This window comes from Panicum virgatum, chromosome 5K (assembly GCF_016808335.1).
Source record: "Panicum virgatum strain AP13 chromosome 5K, P.virgatum_v5, whole genome shotgun sequence".
Taxonomy (NCBI): Eukaryota; Viridiplantae; Streptophyta; class Magnoliopsida; order Poales; family Poaceae; genus Panicum; species Panicum virgatum.
The window spans coordinates 13,892,426-13,916,187 of NC_053140.1; the positions used below are offsets into that span (position 1 = coordinate 13,892,426).

The following is a 23,762-nucleotide window of genomic DNA, read 5'->3' on the forward strand; positions in this document are numbered from 1 at the left end:
AGACAATTCTCCTGTCAAGTCAGCACATGGCTACAGCATCTTAAATGAAATTGATTTTTCTTAGAGGGGGTGTATTTGTAAATGGTACATGTGGTTCTACGACTGATAGTGTTTTGAAGCTCATCAAGATATTTAGAAATCAATATCCAGAATACCCTTCCAAATATAATTCCGTAATGTTATTTGACAAACTCTACTATTTCTCTCCCTTCTTAGATTTGATGATACGACATGTTAATTGACGAAAATGAAATCTTACTAAAAATAGCATGTCTTTATATTTTGATTATATGGCTTCTTAATTACTCCATCGGTTCCAAATTATTAGTCGTTTTGACTTTTCTATACGCATAGTTTTTTAGATACATCTGGATATATGTTATGTCTAGGTGCATAGTAAAATCTATGTATAAAGCCAAAACAACTAATAATTTAGAATGGAGAGAGTACAATTCACATATTGCATTGAGAGGAAAGTTTTGATTACAAACTTTAGTAGTAGAAAAGTAAATGAGCCCATGCTTAACGAAATTTCATCCATGCAAAATACCAAACACCAAGCACTAACGCCCATTCGGATCAATCTTACTATCCAGATGACTGGTTAGATTGCTAACTCGCCAACGAGGACCATTTTACTGGTTTACTCAATCATGGTTTTTTTATCTCTACACTATAAAGAACAAAAATAATTAAGAACGTTTCCCACCTAAAAACATCCTTATGCCTCTCCCACCGGCCCCACCTGGCAGGTTTTGGTCAGGCAAAAGTTCTAATATGGCTAAAAAATACGCATTTTCTAAAATTATTTCCCAAGCTTTGGCGGCTTTTTTTTCACTGGTGCAAAGTCTACGCACCCACCATACCCACTTCAAATCCACCCGCTGATCACACTTTGCTGGCTCCCTTGCGGCTCGTCAGGCCACAAATCATGCCTACCTTTCCTTCTTTCCCATCTCTTCTTCCGCCCGCATGACGCTTCCAGGTGCCTCCCGATGCGCCACCGCCTCTGCACCTCGCACCAGGGAAGCTGAGGTCTTCGAGCTCCCCTCTAGCATGTAGTCCAATGGCCGTCCTAGTGAATACAGCATACCGCTCGGCTGCGTTCTCGCCCCAGTGGAGACAGCTCTCGGCTCTAGGATCGGCACGGCGAGAAGCGGCGGTAGGCCTGCAATGGCGCAATCTGCTAGGGGCCTCAAAGGGTGGCGGGCTGGCGGCTGTGCAGGGCACGACGATGGCTTGAGAAGCTTTCTGGCCTGCACCGCTGCTTTCTCGGCTGCCATCTCCACTATCTTGCTTGTGCTGCCTTTTACCGTCTGCTAATAATCCAATTCATGTATCCAACGACAAGTCATGCAGATGTAGGGCACTCCTCCCCTTATTTTCATCAATTGTTTGAATGTTAGAGGTTGGGTTGCCGTGGGGAACTCGGCAGATTGAGTGCCGAATGCTGCAGTCACAAGTTTTCGCTCGACCTCGCCAGGTAACCCTACTTCTGTTTTCACCTTTTCCCACACTCTAAGGATATATGTGATCCAAATGCAATTTATAGAGACAACTGTTGTCCAATTCAATCCAAATACAGGTGACTTGTTTATCCATCTCACGATTGATACTTTTTGCTGGGCATCCACCTACAATTCACAGCACAACCTATTTATGATCTTGTGTTGTTACTCCCTATAATGAGTTCATGTTTGTACTAAAGCATTAGTTTTTTCCTCTCAGAATTTGTTGTGATGCCAATAATTTTTGTGTTAAAATAAATAGCTTTCTAAATCACCCTGGGCATTCGGTATTACCGAACCGATCGGATTCCTCGGTACCCATGCAAATTCGGTTCCTGAACATATTGGTACCGATCGGTTCTTAGAAAAACTCGGTACAGAAGAAATTCGGTATCGGTAAATTCGGTTCGGTTCCGGTATTTACCGAAAGTACCGAGCCCGGGCAACAACTCGACAACAGCGCGGCCGTGGCGGACACCGGACGACGCGAGGTGGGGGACGCCGGACGGCGTGGCCGCCTCGAGATGGGGCTTGGGGAGGGGCAGACGGCGCGGCCGTGGCGGACGCCAGACGACGCATGGTGGGGGACGCCAGACAGCGCGGTTGCCTGGAGATGGGGCTTGGGGGAGGGGCGGACGGCGCGCGCCGCGGACCGCGAAGATGGGCGGACCGTGGACGGGCGGGCGAGACCGCAGGGGGCGGCTGCGCAGCGCGCCTGCGCCTGCACCACGGCGCGAGACGGCGTCGGCAGGCGGCGGCGCGTCGGCAGCTACGCGAGATAGCGTCGGCGTGCGGCCGCGCGTTTGCGGCTGCGAGACGGCGGGGGGGGGGGGGGTCGTTCGCGCGACTGCGCGTCTGCGCCTGCGCGAGGCGGCGGCGGCTGCGGGGGCCGGGGGGTGGGAGGTCGGGGGGTGCGCGAGGGGCATGCAAGGCTAGGGTTATTGCCAGGGGGTGGGCTGTGGGCCGTTGGCCTGTTGTTTTGTTGATGGGCTTCATGGGCTGCCAGGCTGCTAGGGCCGCGTTTAGTTCGCGAAAAGTTGGGTGAAAAGTCACTGTAGCACGTTTTGTTGTTACTTGACAAATAATGTCCAATCATGAACTAATTAGGCTTAAAAGATTCATCTCGTGCTAATCAGTTAGACTGTGTAATTAGTTATTTTTTCAACTATATTTAATGCTTCATGCATGTGTCGAAAGATTCGATGTGACGGATACTGTAGGAAAAATTTTGGGAACTAAACGGGGCCTAGGTAAATTCGGTACCAGCTCGGTACTTCGGTTTACCGAGGCCCAGAACCGAAAATACCTCGGTAATTTCGGTACCTGAGAAGTCGGAACCGAACCTGGAACCGAATTGTTCGGTTTCGGTAAATTCGGTTCGGTTCTCAGTTTTCGGTTTTTCGTGCCCAGGGCGATTTCTAAATACAATAATAAAAACCAAGTGAGTGAATTACTTAATTCTCAAATATTGCTCCCTTGAAGTTCTCAATACATACCAGACAATATTGCAATGTTTGGATTGGGCAAATGGTATACGCAAATCATAGATATTTATGCATTGATGCAATGTCATTTACAAGGGGATTGAGCACTATTTTTCTTTCTTGTTTCTGTAAGCATGAAAGACCATAGGCATAGTGAGGGTATATGTTGAGAAATGAATTTAACTAGGATTATTTTCAGGGTTTTCTTTTTAAATAAAAAATTGAGAGCTTATCCTTGAATATAAAAAATTGTTTGTATGCATCTGTACATTTGAATTATCCGGGACGGTGCATAAAACTTTTGGGCATCGATCTAATTTGACTTACTAGTTAATTCTTGGTCTACCGATACTCTTAATTATTTCAGTTGAGTGCGGCAAAACTGTTGGATTTTAATTCAATCCAGCTAAACAAATTTCTGTTTGGCGATCATACAAAATAATCTGCTGCAGTTGTTGTATACCTATGATTTGCAAATTAGTAGACCTACATCACTTATCAGTTGATTTAGCTCCTAGAATTGTTCTACTAAATTGTTTACTTCTTGGTTCTTATGTATGGTGTATCAGTTGGTGTCAACAATTAATTATTGCATCTATCTCAAACTGGATGTTTATGAATCATTGCAGAGATGTTAGATGAAGGATGGCTCACTTTATCAGGCATTATATATCATATCATTCATGTACCCTATCCAACCAAGTAGACCCTTGTTCTGTATTATTCATGTACCCTATTCATGTTCTAAATTTGACCCAAATTTAATCCTTATTATGAACCATGTGCATTTCTTTCTCAAATCATCACCATTTGGACCATGATCACTATTAGAACTTGCATATGAATATTAACCACCTAGAATATCACATTAATATAATAGTTTAGTATAGATTTTTTTAAAACACGTGCAAGCGGCACGTGCACTCTACTAGTAGTAGTAAGGAATGAGAGTGTTAGCTTATGTTGGACTCAATTAGGATGACCATTGAACATGCCTTATCAAAATCAAATCGCCAAACCAATTCACAACTCTTAGCTAGGATATGAGCCTTGCGCCATCTATTATCAAAGTGGAGAAAAATTATAGAAGTTCTAATTCTCATTGCTTAGACAGCTCTAGGCAAGTTCTTTGGTCATGAGAGTAGTCTACATTTTTAAAATCAGTATAGTGAATTGATGTCAAATTCACATTATAGATAGTTTTACACGTTATGTACATATATAAATTTTATCATCAAAACAATAAGATACAAATCCAAATCTTGACCATTAGAGTGGGTGGGATTATCAATAAGGCTTTGATCAGATTTTGTTTCAGAGTTTGTTTTTTAGACGCAGCTAGTGTATGACCGGCCGTATATTAATCTTTCTTTATGGCACAGCATATATCTTTTCTACTTTTAGCCATATAAGAGTTGCCTGCATCCATAGGACAAGTGCGATCGTGTAAAAAAAGACTGAATCATCTTCAAATGCTTATATTTCCTAAACTATATATCGGATTTAGGACCCCTTTGCACCATTGTAAATCTTATATTTTTTATGAACAAAACAAGACCAAAAAATTACATAGTTTAAAGCCATATTTTAAATGGACACAGAATTACCGATACCAAACTATAAAAAGACAATAATAAACGAAATAAAATATCTAGAGTATTCAACAAAGTTACACATCTTTAACACAAAATATATTAACTCTTTCCACTTAATTATCATGTCATCATATAATGCCTTCGTATCACTAGTGCGCTCTTCACATCACGGATGTTATTATCTACTATCGAACTCAGTTCCCCAACCAACTTATAACAAGTAATCTTTTAGAAACACTTAAGCACATGTTAAAAAAAAAGTCTAAATTACTCCCCTCAACTATCGTTTGGTTCATTCTACCCCTCAAACTATGCCATTTGGTTCAAATTACCCCCTAATACAATTTGTCTTTTTTATTTCTCCATGCATAGGTGAAGTTTTAAGTTAAATTTTACAAGATGATAGTACACATCATAAAACATATTAAAAAATACATCATAATTTTTTATCATTATTTTGATAGGTTAGGATAATTAATAATAAATTAACCATTGGAGTTCAAAATTATATGAAAAATAACAATGGAAATCTATAACATTTTTTTAGAATATTCATTGTGATATCCACTATTATCTTGCAAAATTTGAAATTAAAATTCAATTTGTGTGTAGAGAAATAAAAAAGACAAATTGTATCATGGAGTAAAACGAACTAAATGGCATAGTTTAGGGGTACACTGAACCAAGTTATAGTTTAGGGGTTATTCGAACTTTGGCTATAGTCGAGGAGAGTAATTTATACTTTTTCCTAAAAAAATCATAAAGCATTTTTTACCATGAAGAAATCGCACATATGCAAGTGGGGTTCTTATTTTGAAGGCGTCGTTAAGAGGTACACACATGTTTTTTTTGAATTTATGACATTTTTTTAGTTTTGAAACCATATTACATATAATGTGTCATACAGTTATGTTTGTCTCTGTATATAGGAGTAGTGTGGAAAGAGGAATGAAAAACACAGTAAACTGCGCATGATGCCCGATGGTTGCAAGCATATCGTTAGTAACACGTGATGGCTGTATAATGTATCCTTCCGCACGGGGCACGACCATCTGTAGACTTTTTTTTTTTTTGCCAGCCTGGGCGTCGCCACTCGCCACTCCGCCAAGCCAGCCCCAAGACTCCAAAGAGCAGCCAGCCAGCCGCCGCACGGACGGACGGCGCCTCCGGGTCTAGCTAGGGTTTCTGTTCCGCTTCTTCTCCCCGCACGCGAAGCAGGTTGGTGCTCTCTACCCCGGTACCCCCGCTTCTCCCCTCCCCTGTTTCGACTCGCTCCCCTCTCATCCGCTCGGCCGCGTCGCAGGGCGCAGCGTTGATGGCAACGGCACCGGCGCCGGCGCCCGCGGACCCGAAGGCGGAGGCCGCCAAGATGGACCTCCTGGAGGACGACGACGAGTTCGAGGAGTTCGAGATCGACCAAGGTGCGCCCTCGCTTTCGTTTGCGTGTTTCTATTGATTCGGCGGGATTGATTAGATCGAAATCCATGCGCCTTCCAGTTTGTTAGGGGAGTGATTTTAGCGAGACTAGGGGAAACTTATAAGGGGTCAGTTTTTTATGTGGAATCTCAATTATCTCAGATCGATTTGGGTATTTGCATAAACGTATATGCTCTTAATTTGGCGCCTGTATTTGCTCGTACAGAACTAGTGTTTCTGAAGTAGTTCAGTTTTCTTTGCATCATCTAGTCTGTAAAGTGGCCTGGTGCATGTAACTCCGTCTTAAAAAATTTTCCCCTTGTATTCTTCCCCATTTACTTTGGCAATTGACCAAAAACCTTGTTCTTAAAAAATTTTCCCCTTGTATTCTGCCCCATTTTTGCAAATTTCTCCTACAAATGGGGCTTTCTGCTGTTTTGCAATTTCTGATTGAAATGATCTAGTCATTTAAAATGATGATTTTATTACATGTCGAGTCACGTCTTTGCTTCTCCTTGATGCATCTCCACGATTACTAATTAGAATAGACTAATTGTGAATAATGAAGACAGTGTGCAGAATTGAAGATCAATTGTTATGTTGAATGTGAGGAGTGTAAACCAAATACTATATTGGTAATTTGTGTATGGGTTTCTGATTCCAACGTTTCATCTAGTTAGCTGAGCCCTGTTACGTCAAATATTCAGTAACAGTATTTCTTGCATTCTAATCACTTAGATGACATGTAATAAGCTGTGTTGATGGAGATGATAATTATGGGGCTTTCTTGGTCCTTGCTGTTATCTTCTTTTTTCTGTCCTCATGACACTTGCATGGTTGTTCTTGTGCATACTTGAATGTGCTTGCTGCCGTTGCTTGATTGTTGATTCACTGGCTAACAAACTAAACAGTTTCCACTTGTCATTATTCAGTGTTATTTTTCTATGTGACTAATGACACTATCATGTACTTATATTGTCCTGCAGTAATTAAAACTATATTGTTTCACACAGAATTATAATTCATGTTGCTTAATTGTTTTTAGTATGGGAACTGCTGATTGTCTTCTGTCTTAGTTCTTAGCCAATGAAGATCGAATCCACATATTTTCTACAGAGAATTACTATTTTGTGTCGGCAGTAAAGACAGGTACATTCTGGAAGTTAGCTTGACGCTTGAATTTGCTTTCTCCTCTTCATATTTTTGGTCGTGGTATGACATTGGGTGTGCTCTTGGTTGCGGCTGCATTTGCTTTGGAGTGATCACATCATGTGCAACTTTAGTAAATACATTGTGAAACTGATGGTATGATTACATTTTGGGTTACAATGGTAAACATATTGCTATTACAGATTTGCTCTCATTGATGGGTTTTCCAAATGATATATATTTAGGATAACAAACCGTTGAATATTGAACAAGAGGGACTGCATTTGTTAGTACAATAGATACTTAGCTGACATGATTAATTTTTTGGCCACCGTGGTAAAAGTTTTTTTAATAATATCTTTGTGCCGCTTTCACTTTTCATGTTTATGAAAAGGTGTATAGAAAATATTGCAAACATGTGAACATGGTTTTTATGGCGTCGCCTTGTCGTCCGGGCGATTTCTGAATCGCGGCGTCCAGTCCACCATGACTTTCTGGCGTATGGCGTCGCCTCGTGAAGAAAGGTGTCGCCATGGCGTCCGACGGACGCCACGCCGGGCAGGAAGTCGCGCGCTCGCAAGAAAAACGGCGGGAAAAGACGCGTGGGAAGGGGCAGGCGCGAAGCGCGCGCGCGGGAATGGTAGGGGCGAGGCGCGTGCGGGAAATCGCGGGGGTATAGCCCGCGCGGGCACGCCGCAGGCCCCTGCCGCTCCAATTGAGAGAGAAGGGAAGAGAGGAGAGGGGGGAAGAGAGGAGGGGGCCGGCGGGACCTCCAATCCGGCGGGGGAAGCTGCAATCCGGCGGCGCGGCTCCTCCACCAGCCACTCCCGCTTCCACGACTGCTACTCCATGCCTCCACAGCCTCCAATCTGAGCTCCGCCCGGCCGTCGATTGGAGCAAATTGTGGCTGCCTGGCGGGTTCCCCTGCTCCTCCTCACGTGGCTCTGCCCCTTTGCTTCCTCTGCTGGTACGCCCTCCCTAGCTGCATCACATGGACGCAGGTTCCTTTTCCTCTGCTCTGCTGTAGTGCTTGATTGGTGCTCTGCTCTGCTTCTGGTTCCTCTGCTCGATTGGTGCTCTGCTCTGCTTCTGGTTCCTCTGCTCGATTGGTGCTCTGCTCTGCTCTCCTGCAGTGTTGTTAATCTGATATATAAGTAGATAGCTTGTGTGAATGTGTGGTGTGTGCCTGTCTGCCTGATGCCTGCGCTTGTTGTTCAGTTAAAAATGCCTAATCGCTTAGGTTTGTGCTGCTCAATTCTAAATGGGGATATGTGTATGGCGTCGCCTCGTCGCGCGCCTTATTCGCCTAGGCGTCCAGAAGGGGGTGGGTTGCCGCGCCTCGCCTTACCGCCGTAAAAACAATGCATGTGAATGGGGAAAGTCTAGGCAGGATACTTGTTTGTTGTAATGAATGCTTAGCTTGATTTGTCAGTTGAACTAGATTAGCCAAACAGGTTAGTATTAGGTCGGTTATGTGCATGGCTATTTATAATATGATCCGTTATCAGTTTTGGCAAGCTTTCAATATACAAAGTCCCCTTCTAATCTATCTCTGAGTCCATTACTTATGTAGAACCCCTCCATGTAGTGCTTTCTCCCTCCAGGGTCAGCCATCATCTAGCCCGTTCCTGTGTAAGATGGTTGTTACATCAGTTGTGAAGTTGATTTATGATAACTTGGTGTCAGATTTAACAATCGTCCATGCCTCCATCTATCCATGTTGCCGCTAGTCCTGTTGCTAGTCATATGGCATAGTTGAAGGTGGAAAACAATAGATGAAGTAGGCGCTTGGTAGAGAGTGGAGAAAGGATAGGTTAAATGAGCTTTGCTGTTAGTCATTGCACGTCGAAACTGCAAACAACGCGCCCGCATGTGTGTTTTGAAATTGGTTTGAAGGTTTTGTTATTCACACATTCCTATCGTGCAGAATGGGACAACAAGGAAGAAGGCAATGAAGCTGTCCAGCAGTGGGAGGATGACTGGGATGATGATGACGTTAATGATGATTTCTCGCAGCAGCTGAGGAAAGAACTGGAGGGAACCCAGAAGAGCTGAAGTGTTTTCTTCTGTAGTATAAATGTTACTTTTGTATGGCCGTTACTTTCTGAACCTCTGTGTGCTTCAGACAGTTATGGGTGTGCTTCTGGGAGCACCACCTAATTTGCGGAATATTTCTACATGAAAGTTTATGGTCGTGCTATAGTTTCCATAATATCGGTGAATTTCTATATGAACTGTATGATACCAGAAAGTATAGGAACATGCGGCAATTTGCCCTACTTTCTTTCTTTTGGAGAAAAAAATTTGCCCTTCTTTCTAACCGTGGTATGCCCGGCCATGGATCCATTCATCCATCTAGGGGGGTGGGTCCCCCATGCGGCCATGCCCTCCCGGTTTGCTGTGCTGTGGCTGATGTTGATTTGTTGTGAGAGAAAAGTACTGCTAGCTGGTGCTGATTTGATGTGAGAAAAATACTGTTGGTTGGATGCAGCGAACAGAGTGATTGAACCACTGATGACAAAGGGTCACAATTTACAACAAGATATCACAAGGAAAACTTTGCCCTTGTTTGGGGGAGCTTCTAGCAGTTTTTCTTCTCCAGGAAGCTACAAGCTCCCCCAAACGGGGTCACTTCTTCCAGCGGTGAAAAGCTCGGGAAGCTCGTGTTTGCACTGAAAAACGAAAAGCACCTCTCGCGCTGCTTCCTGAGCTTTTCCCCTCCCCTCCTCTTCCAGCTCGCCCGCTCCTCTGCCCGTCCCCGTCGTCCAATCCCCTCGCCTCGGCGCCCGTCCCTGCGCGCTCCTCTGCCCGTCCCCGCCGCCCAATCCCCTCGGCGCCACCAGTCCCCACCGCTCCTCCGCGGCGCGCGGCCCCCGCCATCCAATCCATCCCCCTCCCCCCGCGCCGCCCGTCCCCGCTGCTCATCCCCTCCGCGCGGCTCTACTCTTCCCTTCCGCGCCAGCTCCCCTCCGACGCGGCTGCTCCTCCCCTACGGAGGCGGCATCCTCCTTTGCGCTGGATCTTGGGGCGGGCGGCGATGGATCTGGGGGCAACCTCGACGGAGGGGGAGAGGAGGCCAATGGCGGCTGATTTCTCCGGCCGCGCGGGTCGCCGGCGGCAGGCGGCCAGCCGGGAGAGTGAGGGAAGGGTGGTGCGGAGCATAGCCGCCGGTGGGGCGGGGCGGAGGGGAGGCCGGTGGCGGCGAGTAGATGAGCGGGCGGTGGAGAAGCTGATGGCCAAGAAGCTCCGCCAAACAGACCTACCAAGCTTCTCTGAAAAGTAGCTTTTTGGACTAGCCGGTGGAGCTTTTCCAAAAAGGAGCTTTTGCAAAAGCTACCGCTACCCCAAACAGGGCCTTTGTTGGCGAGAACCACTGAGGGTAAGGCTAGTTTTAGTACCATCGTACAGTTACTAATTAAGAATTAGATAACCAAGCCAGAGGATCTCATGAAACTCTCTCTCTCCTCTTCATAATAATTTCGTTATGTCAGCAAATTTATTGTTCATGATACTACTATTGAGATTGGTCTAACAAATGATGTTTTGGCATGGTGAAGTGTGAAGTGGCACCTCGTTCCTTACCGCTAGGCAATTCACCTTGGCTCTATTTAGTTCTCAAAAAAAATTCTACAGTACCCATCACATCGAATATTCGGACACATGCATGGAGTATTAAATGCAGTTGAAAAAATAACTAATTACACAGTCTAACTGATTAGCACGAGATGAACTTTTTAAGCCTAATTAGTCCATAATTGAATATTATTTGTTAAGTAACAACGAAATGTGCCACAGTACCAAAACCACCAACTTTTCACCAACTAAACAGGGCCATCCTGATCGGCGTACGGAGCTTGAATGGTTGGATGTCAATTTTTGTCAAGCTGAATGGTTGGATGTCAATTTTTACCAAGCTAAAATAAAGGTATGCCAATAAAATTTGGCTACCAATTAATCCATGTCTAAAAGTTGGCACTTCAATATTTATAATCAAAATAATAGCAAGTTCACTTTTAAAATCTTATAAAAAAATACATTGGCCGATTTTGGCACTAAACCAAGTGAATCCCAACTTTGTGGCAAAATTTAATCAACGATGTAGCATATCATAATTTTAATAAGCTAATATCATAGTTACTATATTTAAACTCAGCCAAAAATTGACATCCAAGCAATTAAGCTCGCGGTGTCGCTGTCCGGATCACGTTGCTGTCGCTCCCCGTCACCAGCGCGATCCACTCCGTCATCGTCCCTGACTCACTGTCGTCGCTCATGGCAAATTGGTAAATTTTGCTACGGGACACCGTTATTTGGTGATATTTGATGGGGACTATTAAATATTGCCTCTTTGCTCAAAGATACCGTTAAACTAGGGTACATTAGCTCAAAGACACCACAAGCACTCTTTTAATAAATTTAATTGGAAAGTGATGGGAAATGACAATTTTAACCTTGCTGCCTTTTCCTCCTCATGGACCTTTGTTTCCATGTTGTAGTTAACTATTACTTCTTCTTTGTTTCAGTACAACTAGTAAATACGTACTTCTATACGTTATCACTGTCGAAAATCTGTACAGCCCGTTATAAACATTGTGTGACGTGTCCTTGACCGTTATAATTCTGTTCGGCTTCAACCAGCTAGTAGTATTTTCTCTCACATCAAATCAGCATCAGCCACCAGCCAGCCAGCAGTAGTTTTCTCCCATTGAGAGGGCCAGTGAAATCAGAACAGGTGCCAGTGAAAGGGCGTAGGACCAACGATTCCAGTGAAGGGCAGGCGTGTGGGTCACGGCTGATTTTTTTTTCTATGATGGATTTTCTTCGATACGGATTTGTTATGTCTTCACGTTCTTTTTGTATTTGTATTCGATCAAGTTCTTTTAGTTTAGCATTTCCGAAGATCCTCCAATCTGTTCAACCAGGGGCGGAGCCAGGATGGTGATTTTTTCATTGTTAGAGAGGGCCAACCATACAAATTTATATAAAAATTTAATCAAAATTTAAATTTATAGTGTAAATTTGGGGATCATATGGGGCCAGGCCCCTGCCCCCCCTGTCTCCGCCCCTGTGTTCAACCACCCTCCAGCTCCCCAGTTGCTGGTGCCACGACCAAGATGACATGATATCGTCGGCATAATGCTGCAACGGTGTGTATCTTGACTCTTAACGAACAGCCTAATAGTGTCCCGCAGCAAATTATCATAGTGTTTTATAGCAAAGCCAAACTTTTTTAGTGGCTCACGGCAAAAGTTACCTCTGCGTGCAAATTTTGCCAAACAAAAATCCATCACGGCACGAGCGGTGCGCAGCTCGCCGCCGCGACGTCACACTCCGGATCCGGCTTTCGGCGAATCCCAGCCAACCCCGGCCACCGGCGGCCATGAGCTGCGCCGCGGCGTGGTCTGCCCCCTCGTCCGCTCTCGGTCGCCACCCCGGCCGCCGCGGCGGCAGGCGGCGCCCCTGCTCCTCCTCCTCCTCCTCTTCCCCCGTCCGGCCCCGCGCGGCGGCGGCCGGGCAGCAGCCGGAGGGCGGCGGCGGCGCCGGGGAGGCCCCGCGGCTGGTGCTGTACGACTCCCTCGACGCCGCCGGGGTCGCCACCGCGCACGCCCGGTCAGCGCGGGAGGGGTTCGCGGCGCAGGTGGGGCGGCTCACCCGGGTGAGCGCCGGGACCAGCATCGCCATCAGCCGCGGCGCGGACCTCGCCCGCGCCGCGCTCTGCGTCGCCGCCGAGGACGACTCGCTCGTCTCCCACTCCTCGGTCCCGCTCCCCGTCGACGCCTTCATCACGCGCCTCGACTACCTCTCCACGGGCTTCTGCGCCGGCGGCAACTTCCCGCCCGCCCGCGCGCCGCCCGAGGTCTTCTTCGATTACCTCGAGCGCTACCTGTACGTACACAAGGTACACAGTTCGGGAGTGAAACTATTCTGGTCCTCTTGCTACCCGATTTGGGGATCACTATCCATGCTCACACGAACAGCTGCAATTTGAAGTCATTTCAGCTGTGTAGGGCCCCAGTCTTTCAGACAAGTCTGTATTCTAGCGAATTTGTGTTCCACATGCAGAGCTTTCAAGAATTGGTGCTAATTTACTAGGATCTTCCATCCAGGGCTTTCGAAGAGCAAATGGAGTGTCTGATGTGCGGGCTATGTATCTTCATTCGGTATGCTAAGGCTCTGGCTTCCCTCCCTTTTAGATGTTATTAATTTGCTATCTATGACTCATCTGGTGTTCTTTGTGCTGCGCAATGTCCAGGTCTTGACATGCAGATCAGGATCAGCACTGATGCTTGCATTGATATATTCAGAGATACTGAAGACTGTGCGGATATACGGCTTGCTGGATTTCGATGCAGAGATATTCTTTCCAACTGATCCCAATGGCCTCCCTAGGGGCTATGATAAACAAAAAAGCAAGTTGGGCGATGAGCCACATATTATCACTTCAAAATCACTTTTAGTTGGGGTGAGTTTATTCCTACCTTCAGTCTTCATTGTTTGAAGTGTATTGAGTTTCTGTCCTCAATATCTATACAAGGCTTGAGCAACAAGTGCTAAAGCCAAGACGTTCGTTGCAGTTCGAATGTAATACTTGGGTTGTTGGCACAGAACAGGAACATTGTAATTTTACCTGCTTCTGCCCTTCATGTTCACCGGAAGAACGGATTGTTTGCTTTTAGGTTTCATGTTTCCAGATGATATTTGGATTGTATCAAATGATTCAATTTTCTCCTATGTACAAATTCCTTTAACATTGTTTTCCGATGGTCCTAACTTTGACAATTCATTTGTACATCAATGATGGATATGCCTATACTGATTTTTTTTGTTTTTTTCAGTCTTGCCTTTATAAGCTTTTTCTCATAGATCAGACAAACAAAAGAATCACCCTTTTAGTGGTCAGTTTTGTGGTTTCTTCATCCAGTATATTCAGTGTAATGTCTGCAACATATTTCTAACAGATCTTCTATTTTTGCATCCTGTGTTTTAACCCCAAACTTCCTAAGTCTTGACTTATACCAAAGTATACATGCATGATGTGTGCTCTTGAATTCCTTACAGCCTTACGAGTTTCTTATTTTTCGTAGAAATCATCATGTTCGGTTTTCTTATGTCAAAGATGGTATAACCAGGCATATAATGTTGTTGTTGGTTGTATTCCTTATTTGGGCTTATTTTGGTTTGTCCTTTTGCAGATTTTGAAAACTCTGAAGGCTACATTTTGGCCATTCCAGTCTAATCAGTCTAGTAGCTTGTTTCTGAATGCTGTTGCTGCAAACCACTATGGCCCTGGTACTTTAGGTGACAACCAAACGAGGTCACATGGCAATATAAGGTACATTCTCTTAATTGCTTACCTTATCCTTTTCTTTTGCTGTATTTTTTACACGGGATGCTGCTGGAGACAATGGCATGAAGTGATGCCAATTTTGGTTTACAGTGCCATAGAGATGGCTGCTGCTAAAGCTGCTCAGCATAGATTGATGCGGGGAGTATGGACTAATGTTCGATTTGGTGATATGCGTCGTGCTTTAGCAGGTAGTGCCCTTTTTCCGCAACAACTTCTGATGGCCAGTTTCATATCTTGTACTTTTTTGGTTTCAGCCTGTGAGCGACTGATACTACTGCAACACGATCCACATGAACTGAGGGATTACGCCGCGCTTCTGTACCACTGTGGGTACTATGAAGAGTGCCTACAATACTTATCATCGTACCAAACAGCCTTGGTATGTCTTCCAGGCACGACCCTGTCATGGAAAGAATCCAGAAATTGTAGGACTCACGTTCTCCGTGCTGTCTCCTTTCAGGCTGGACAGTCGTCGAGCAACCGATTGGAGATCTTAGAGGACGAAGCCATGAATACTCTCAGAGCACGGGTAACACTAATTTTAGCCGAGGATGGCTGGAGCAGCCACAGACCAGCAGCAAGTTACTGGACCAAGAACTCCGAGCCGTGGTAGTTTAGTTAGTTGGCCATCGTTGCATGTGAAGCAGATAACTGCAGATTGTATATATCATGTTCAGCCATGTTGTACATATGATGGATCGTCAGCCACTTGTTGAGATGTCGAACGCATTATCTGGACTCTACAAGGATTACTTTTGCATATTTTATAAAGGGCTTGGCTAACTTACGGCCGGCCGTAAGTTAGTCCAACAGTACGGCCGGTCTGATTTTGGAAAGGCTAAAGCATGCCGTAAGCCAACTTTCCTATTTTGGCAAAAAAGATGTTGCCGCTACACTTTTTCCCCAGCATGGAGTTTGGATGGAGCACGTTCTTGCACATGGCTTGCATAAATTTTGTGATAGAACAATATGCCAGCTCTCATGATCTAAAATGCCACACCACCTCTTCTTCACTGGAAAAGGTAAAATTACCAGCTCATAGACACTGTTACTTTATAGACTAAGATGACAACACACATACTGAATACTGAAGGAAGCAACAAAATTGCACGGATAATATATTGATATGCCAAATCTCAAAACTGTTACATTTCTCTTGGTAGTGTAGTGCTGATGCTAAATTACTAGTGCATCACACAAGCTGATGAGGGAGGGCACTGATTTGGAGAAGGGGTGCTATACCCACAAAACACACGGGTAGAATGCAGTTAGGCAAGTCATTTCTCACTCCACTTCTGACAAGAGGTAGGACCAACTGAAAAGAAGAGCAACAAACCAAGACAGAAATAAACAAAAAAACTGTCAATAACACCGAACCTCGTGCTAATGGCAAGATGAAAGAAATACATTGTTTTGCCTATCAAGAACCATATTATTCCATAATATGGAAACATAGTGTTGCCTGAAATGTATTATTTTACATAATCCAGAATCATATTATTGCCTATTAAGGAAAAAGATTGCATGCAACGCTTACATACTACATAACGAAAAGCATAAAATTTTCTAAATTGCTTCACGTGAACATTTGAAATGCTAGTTGAATAGTATTTAAATGCTTATTGAAATTTATTAAAATGCTAATGATAAACATGTGTGCAACTAGTTTCAGAACTGCTAGACAAAAAAACTGTCATTCATGCTGAAAAATGATAACAGCCATGCGGAAAATAAATTCAATAAAAAGGAGATGCACCTGTGTAGTGCCAACCACCAGGAAGGCCTCAAGATTTGGGGGGCAGACCCAAATCTCTATATTGGTTGCACCTTACCTATGCACCACCTCCCTAGGGTTTCGATTTCACTCTCCACACTGCATCTAAAACATCAAAACAATCAAGGCACAGGCTAGCAAATGAATTTGTGCAGGGGGCTGTTAAAAAACATCAGGAGCGCACGACCTCACCTCTCACCTGATCCTTTGTAGCACCCTCATACCACTCCGAATGAAAAAACATTGTTTTGCTTGCTGTATTGCACCAATTTGCCTATGAAAAAACATTTAATTGTTTGCTATATTGGACTAATCTGCCTAGAGAAATTCAATTAATTGCATGCTGTATTGCACTAATCTGTTTAGAGGAAATTTATTTAATTGCACAACAATAAGAAGTAATCAGACACACAACAAATGACATTACGCATAGACTACATTCTAGCAATTTAGTGCATTGCATACGTCTAGTAGATGAATGATAATCCAGCTAATTTTTTTGAACTACTTATGATACTGCATACTGAAGAAAATTGCACTATCCTGCCAAGCAAATAGAAATATCAACTCTCCCAGACTAACTGCACAAGGTAACTCCTCTCTAGCTGACCTCGTTGATCTGCTTGACTCTACTGTATTTTGCTAATTTTGGTCTCCTACAAAAATGTTACAGTAAATAGGTTCAATGTAGGTAACATGTAGTGACAACCACATAAGACAAAAAAAATATAGTAAAAAATTGCAAGATTTCACTACTGAACTGCAATTGTTCCCCCCCACATACGTGCATGAATATGCTGAGAAAAATTGCCAATTGATTTGCTTGTTTTGCTTACTGTGGATCACTGGTTTACCAATTTAATTACACAATTTTGCCTCTGGCTATTTTGTGATGCCCCCTGCCTATTTTGTGATAAAATGCTAGCTAGTCTTGAATGCATATATTTTTTTGCTAGCTACATAGCACCTATTTGCCAGCTATACTCCCCTAATTTGCCTGCAGAATAACACTATTTTGCTTACTGAATTGTAGGTAAAACAATAGGAGATGTAGGGTTATGTATGACTATGATTTTCTAGGAGTCAATGCAGGAACCTATGAAGCAAACCTTCATTCTGCCCGCAACTAGCCCCTATCAAGATATGACTAGCTCGTACTGTAATCCATGCATTCACTGAAGAAAAAAAGAAAGAGTCATTGAATTACTGACGATATGCTACATGAAGCATGCAAACTTGCCTAGCTATCTCAGTAAAAAGAAGCTCAAACAAAAAGACCTCGATTTCCTTCCAATTGTTGGTACTACATGTACTAAGTTGTTGGATAGCATGACCTAATAATTATAATCTAATTCAGTATTATATCATTTCTATGTTGCAAAATATGGAATAGTTATAAAAAAATTCACACAAAGAGAAGCTCAAATGGAGACACAATGTGATCGCTGCCACAATCTACTTAATCAACGATGACGATCAACACAAACAAACTCATATCTATACAAAGTGCTAATGCGCAAACAAAAAAAAAGTTAATAGCAAACCAATTCAACCGTCCTTTCTGCCCTCCTTGTTGTCCTCTTTTTGAGATAGTACTTTGCCTAATTAATAGCAAATTATTTCCTATCTAACATCATATTAATGCCTGTCTGTAATAAAAAAGTTGCTTAGAAGCAACAAGCAGCAAATCAGAACCAACCCACCTGGGGAGATCGCAGCACGTCAGCTGCCAGCGCCACTTGGGGACGTGTCGGGGCGGCCGTTCTCGCAGCAGTGGAAGCCGACGTCGAGGAAGGGGGCAGTCCCTGGAGTCGTCCCCAACGTATGCATCCTTCTGCCCCATCCCTACCATCACACCAGTGCGGCAAGGGAGGCCAACAATGCTAGGGAAAAAAGCCCTTGGTGCATCATCACCGGCCAACCCAGCCTGCAAAATTAAACACAACTTCAAATTGGTATAGTTGCATTGGGGGATGAAAGATGTAACCCTGGTAAAAGGGATGCATTTCCTGACCTTGACCATTCCAGTTCCATTGTCACAGATAAGAGGCTGGATATCCTCACCGTCAGCATTTCCTACAGGTACTTTGCAAAAGGTAGCACAACTGCAAAAGGTAGCACAACTGTTGCTGCCGCTTGTCGATTCCCCGACATTTGCCGCCATATTGGGTGTGATATCAGCTGCAATGGATGGAAATTGCCAAAACTGTCAGAAACACAAAGTGTATGCGCTGAAAATAATCTGACTGTAATTTTTAGTAAATGCTGACAGGTTGGTGTATTCTATTCGCAGCAACAGACAATTCTCTGATCATTCGTTCTCTTTATATACCATCCTATATAGATATCTATGCGGCTATAAAATCTGTTAGCTATGAATTGGGATTTAACATATGCACTAGTTTGTTTGTCAGGAAAGCTATCTAGTTTGTTTAACATATGAATTTGGATTTAACAAGCAGTTCCTATCCTAGCGTTGGTTGACCACACTTGAGATGTATCTAACCATGATTAGTCCCTCCCAACTGAAGAGAATCAAACAGACAGACATAATTCATTGGACCCTGCTCCTGCATTCCTTCTTCTCAAGAGAAAACCAGATTCAACACACGACAGAGCCAGCCTGGAGAGTGGAGACAGTTAGGTCTATGCTAGTATTGGAGAGACGGGATCCCCATGGCCCATGCTATTATGATATGCCAAATCGATTAATAAAATTCCCTGGCATGCATTATTATTATTACAGGTAGAAACATAGGGCTACATTTTTCATGTTGCTAGTTTTAGGTTTATGTGCGAGTGGCGGCCGAATGAGTGTGAAGAACTGAGAAAGTTTGAGGTACTTTTTTTTGTGGTTTTCAGTTCCTTCCTTGTCACTACCCACTACTAACTGCATTGCAGGTGGAGGGAACTGCTAGAGAGCGTGCCAATGTCCAAAACGAGTAAGAAAAAGGTTAATATATAGGGGCAAGCGCAATAATCCACCATCGGTTTTTCTGACCTGCAGAAACAGGGGGAGAGCTTTCAGTCTCCGTGAGCCACTAAAGGCTCTGCAAAATAAATCAGTTGCAATGAGATGAGCTGCTCCCATGATTCCTGGCTACATATAGCGAAACAAAACTGTCGTGTGCTTGTTTTGAGGAGCGGAGGAAGCAAACGAGTAGTAGTACCAGTCACTGGTACGCTGGAGACCGGGAAAGGACTCCCCAGCCAGCTGACTGTTGCGCTCCACTCAGAAATGGAACGAGCCCTAGAGATCTGAAGCTGACACCGTGCCTATAAGTGAAATCACAGCAGGAACTGGAGGGATTCGCGACAGAGAGACGCGATCTGAGTTGCGCCGATGCACTTGGTGTACAGAACAAACAAATCCCAATAATAAGCTAGCTAGCTAGCTAATGGAGGCAAGGCAAAGCGGATCAGCCACCCTAGGTTTGGGGCAATCCCTCGGGTCCCCGGGGTAGGGTAGATCAGATGAGTGCCACTGGGAGTAGGAGGGGGAAGGATTGGAATGGGTAGTGAAGGTTACCTGGACTGGACTTGATGGAGTAGAATCGGCCGGAGAGGGAAGAGGTTGATCTGATCTGAGAAATCTGATGCGATGCGATCCTCAAAGGAATGGATGGGTCTTGTGCTGAAGCAGTCAAGCTGCTTGCGTGCAGAGGGGCGGCGGGCGGTGGTGGTGGAGTGGAATTCCAGCCTAGACGAGAAGGGGAAGTGGGAGGGGGAGGCGAGAAGCTTCGGGGCAGCTCTGACTCTGCAGCAGCAGCAGCTGGGCCGCTCCGCTCGCGGCCGACGGGGACGGGAGAGGAAGACGCCATCGCCCCCCATTAAAGTCAAGCAGGCCAAATATGAGGCGAGGAGCTTCTCAGGGAGGTCGGCGGTGCAGTCCTCTCCGCCGATGGCCTCGGCGACGGAGGCGATGAGCTGCGGTGTCGTCGCGACGAGGGCTGGGGACGACGGTGGGGGCGGGGCCGGTGGCTTGCGGTAGCGCGGGCGTGGAGGGGCGCGGGCCCTGGGGGGCGGCAGATCTGCCGAGGAAGGAGGCAGATGGCCTATGGGGAAGGCGTGGGTGGGTGTGGTGTGGCGGTGGGGAATGAGACCGTTCCAATTAAATGCTGCTTTGTTGGATGTTGGACGGATCAGCCGGCCGTTCCAATCGATCAAAATACGGCCGGCTGTAGACAAGTCATTATTTTTTATAAATTGATTCAATACAGTACAAAAAATCTACATCTCAGGTCTACAATTTGTAGGAAAACAGTGAAAAATATATTTCAGATGTATCATCAGAGAACTGCACAAGTTCTCGTTGAACGCCTGCGGGATCGTAAACTTTTGGGATGTGTTCCCTTTTCCTATGGACGATGAATGAATCATCTACACCACTACGAAATCAGTGAAAAACATTAACATTTTTTATCCGGATAAACTAACCAGGGGCATCGCAGTAACTCCAATGACATCATAAACATAGATCACATTACATAGGAATTAAATAACACACGATTACTCAGTAAAACAAGCAAATTGTCTTGACACGATGCAGCACCAACAATAGACGAGTCATGGATTCTAAGCAGAAATAAAATAACAGGCAGATTAAACCTAACAAACTACGCAGGCGAGTCCGCATGCATACGCTGCAAACTGCTGATCACTCGATCATCAGGACGAGACTGACAAGGACAACCAGCGCCGCCGCGACGGCGACGCCGGTGGCAGCGGCGACGCCTGCGGCTGCGCCGGAGGTTGCGCCGGGCAATCCCGGCGGCCTGGGGCGGCGGCCGCCGCCGCCGCCCGGCTGCGCCGGTGCCCCAGGAGCGGAGGCCGGGCCGGGCGCGGCCAGGTGCACCATGACGCGCACGACGAGCTTCTGGCCCTGCTCGCAGTGGCCCGGCTCGCCGCTGATGAAGCAGAAGAAGCCCGGGCGGTCGAGGGGGAACGCGGTGGCGCCGTCGCTGAACGCGGCGAGCGGCGCCGTGGTGTTGCAGGCGTCGAAGGCCGGCCGCTCCACCAGCAGCACCGAGTCGTTGGCGTACCTGAACACTGCGAAAGGGTTCATGTCGCGCGCCGGAGACGGCGACGGACGCCATCGTTAGCAGCTGCATCGGCGCACGAGGTCTCAAGAATGAAGAACTTGGGTGTTGGGATGATAGGGAACTCACGGAGGCGGTCGCCGACGCGGAAGCGGTTGTTCGTGGCCCACCAGCCGTAGCTGGTGTTGCCGTCCGGGACGCGCCACCCGCGCGGCCCGCCGACGTGGAACTCCAGAGGCCCCGGCGGCGCCGAGGTCTCCTCGCCGGCGGCGACGGCGGCGGGGGCGAGAAGCAGGACGAGGGCGGCGAGGGCCAGCGCGGGGAGGACCGCGCGGGAGCTGCTGCCGGCGGTCGTCGTCGCGGCCATGGATCCTGCGGCGGCGGCAGGCGGCGCGCGGCGCGGTCGAGGAGCGGAGACGGTGGCGCCGGTCGCCGTGATCGATGGCTCGGTGAGCGCGCGCGCGGACATGGAGTGGGAGCGGAAATGTGGAACTGCAGGGTGCGCAACGGCGGAGGCGCGCGCGGGGGGAGCTTTATAGAGAGGCTGTGGCAGGGTCGGGCGGTTGCCATTGCCACGGCCCGCCAGGTCGGGCCGCCGGTTGCAGTTTGACCGCGCCGGCGCGCGCGCGCTCTGGGCTGGTGGGGACGTGGGTTCGTTCGTGCAGGGGACGTGGGGGAGGACGAGGTGGGCGCGGCCGCGGTTTAGCAGAGCTCGCCGAGTGCCACGCCATCTCATCGCTGTGGCCGGGCTGCCAACATGAAAAGTGTTTTTTGATAACTTCCCGCTGGGAAATCGAATTTTTATATATGCAAAAATTGGAATGGAACGGAGAACGACGTTCGTCGAATCAGGAATTCCGTAGCAAAACCAGTGACAGGACCTCTTTTGGATAGTGTTTCCTGGCTAGTTTCCATGCTCTGATGGTGTGATGTAAAAAGGGAATGTTGCTCTGACAGGTTGGGTTCTACCATTAGTATATGATATACCCTGCAATTAATAACACAAGAGTCGGACAGGTTAAGGGTGTGTTTTGATCATGTAAAAATTTGAACGAAATTGACTGTAGCAATTTTCAACCAAAAATTAGAAGGACTAAACATGATCTAATTATAAAACTAATTACATGGATGGACGGGAAATCACGAGACGAATCCATTAAATCTAATTAATCCATCATTAGAGGTTGTTTACTGTAACACGACATTGTCTAATCATGATCCAATTAGGTTTAAAAGATTCGTCTCACAATTACACACGGGGGTCATAGAATGAGTTTGTCAGTTATTCACATTTAATACTCCTAATTAGTGGTCAAATGTTCGAAATTACTGTAGTACTGGAAAAATTTCGGGATCTAAACACACCCTAAAGTGAGCAGAACATAATTGATTCCCATTAACCGCTTTAGGGTGTGAGAGAAAAGCACTATTTCTTGTTGAACTTATTATTAATCTGAATTCACAAGTAGGAGTAGTCAAGTACAGTGAGTGACGAGTGGCCAAGGAGCCTAGCTATGCAGTGGCGGAGCAAGATCTAGAAGTTAGATATTTCCATGAAAAATGCTAAAAGATCAGAATTCTACAAAAAGATCAAACTAACGATGCTCTAAAACGTAGGAGGGGGGCAGAAAGATGGTGAGCATCAGTGAAACCAAATAACCAAAATGGAAACATCCATGGAACACAAACAAACACACAAAAAAGGCGCTTTCCTAGAGAAAGAACTTTTCAGCGGTTAGAAATTCGCACAAGTAACACAAACCTGGCTTATTTATTTAAACCCTACCTTTCACAGTAAGGCGCCTTAACCGTTCAGATACATGATGAGGATTGCTAAGACCGTGCTTGCCGCGCGGTGATAGCCCTCTCCGATTAGCTCTCTATATCTGACGGTGATCCGACCTACGCGGGCGATGTGGGACTAATATGTACTGCGAGACTGCCAGCGGGGTGCGGCGCTCGGCCGACGAGCGGCCGACGAGGCGCACGAGCCAGCGCCGCCTGCGGGGCGTGTGCGGGCGATGCGCGGTCGGAGTGTGGCAGGAGCACGGGCGCGTGTCCGCGTGACGGGGCGCGCGCCTGCGTGTCGTTGGATTTTTTATTTTAATTCTTTTTAATCTAATATTTTAATACTAGCAAGTGTGGCCGGGCGTTGCAACGGTTTACGAGGATTATACAGAAGAAAGTATCACAACACACGAGCGTGAGTAAATTTTTAAGTGCATACCTTCATGCTTTAGTTAGAATGTTCTAAAAATGAACATATTTTCTACAAAAATCTTTTAATCTGAATCTGATGATGAGTTGTACAAAGGATTTATCATGGCGATAGATTTTTTACTCAGAGTATTCTGTCTTTTCGCACGACATGTTTTTTCATGGTTTCTCTTTGCTTGTTTTTGCTCAGAAGTCATATTTGCATAGATCAATCTCTGACGATCATGTATTG

The 23,762-nt window shown here is 45.8% G+C and overlaps 4 protein-coding genes across 24 annotated transcripts; 2 read left to right on the forward strand and 2 right to left on the reverse strand.

Moving 5' to 3' along the window:
- The first annotated feature begins 5,662 nt into the window (after positions 1 to 5,662).
- Positions 5,663 to 9,455, forward strand: LOC120706503 (protein DELETION OF SUV3 SUPPRESSOR 1(I)-like). Of its 2 annotated transcripts, none has more exons than XM_039991167.1 (3): positions 5,663 to 5,805; positions 5,891 to 6,008; positions 9,080 to 9,455. In XM_039991167.1, exons 2-3 carry the CDS (start codon positions 5,903 to 5,905, stop codon positions 9,205 to 9,207), a joined length of 234 nt encoding a protein of 77 aa, XP_039847101.1. In that variant the 5' UTR covers positions 5,663 to 5,805; positions 5,891 to 5,902; the 3' UTR covers positions 9,208 to 9,455. The 2 variants fall into 2 exon arrangements, with proteins under 2 accessions (XP_039847101.1, XP_039847102.1); XM_039991168.1 differs by having other exon boundaries at positions 5,682 to 5,824.
- Positions 9,456 to 12,287: 2,832 nt separating this feature from the next.
- LOC120706504 lies at positions 12,288 to 15,393 on the forward strand. 2 transcript variants are annotated; one of them, XM_039991171.1, is made up of 7 exons: positions 12,288 to 13,051; positions 13,260 to 13,313; positions 13,406 to 13,615; positions 14,346 to 14,485; positions 14,591 to 14,688; positions 14,755 to 14,879; positions 14,961 to 15,393. In XM_039991171.1, the coding sequence occupies exons 1-7, from the start codon at positions 12,533 to 12,535 to the stop codon at positions 15,111 to 15,113; spliced, it is 1,299 nt and encodes a 432-aa protein (XP_039847105.1). In that variant the 5' UTR covers positions 12,288 to 12,532; the 3' UTR covers positions 15,114 to 15,393. The 2 variants fall into 2 exon arrangements, with proteins under 2 accessions (XP_039847105.1, XP_039847103.1); XM_039991169.1 differs by having other exon boundaries at positions 12,407 to 13,051; positions 14,591 to 14,879.
- Positions 15,394 to 15,487: 94 nt separating this feature from the next.
- On the reverse strand, positions 15,488 to 20,351 carry LOC120706506. 19 transcript variants are annotated; one of them, XR_005688323.1, is made up of 6 exons: positions 19,804 to 20,351; positions 18,289 to 18,455; positions 17,978 to 18,201; positions 16,474 to 16,548; positions 16,257 to 16,373; positions 15,586 to 15,815 (listed from the first exon to the last, which is right to left on the reverse strand). XR_005688323.1 is itself a non-coding variant. In XM_039991173.1 (5 exons), exons 1-5 carry the CDS (start codon positions 20,093 to 20,095, stop codon positions 16,313 to 16,315), a joined length of 819 nt encoding a protein of 272 aa, XP_039847107.1. In that variant the 5' UTR covers positions 20,096 to 20,351; the 3' UTR covers positions 15,488 to 16,312. The 19 variants fall into 19 exon arrangements, 10 of the variants coding, with proteins under 10 accessions (XP_039847107.1, XP_039847106.1, XP_039847109.1 ...); XR_005688322.1 differs by having other exon boundaries at positions 16,257 to 16,379; XR_005688325.1 differs by having other exon boundaries at positions 16,467 to 16,548.
- A 411-nt stretch (positions 20,352 to 20,762) lies between these two features.
- LOC120710537 (uclacyanin-2-like) lies at positions 20,763 to 22,009 on the reverse strand. Its single transcript, XM_039996199.1, has 2 exons — positions 21,443 to 22,009; positions 20,763 to 21,323 (listed from the first exon to the last, which is right to left on the reverse strand). The coding sequence occupies exons 1-2, from the start codon at positions 21,780 to 21,782 to the stop codon at positions 20,932 to 20,934; spliced, it is 732 nt and encodes a 243-aa protein (XP_039852133.1). The 5' UTR covers positions 21,783 to 22,009; the 3' UTR covers positions 20,763 to 20,931.
- Between the last annotated feature and the right edge of the window lie 1,753 nt (positions 22,010 to 23,762).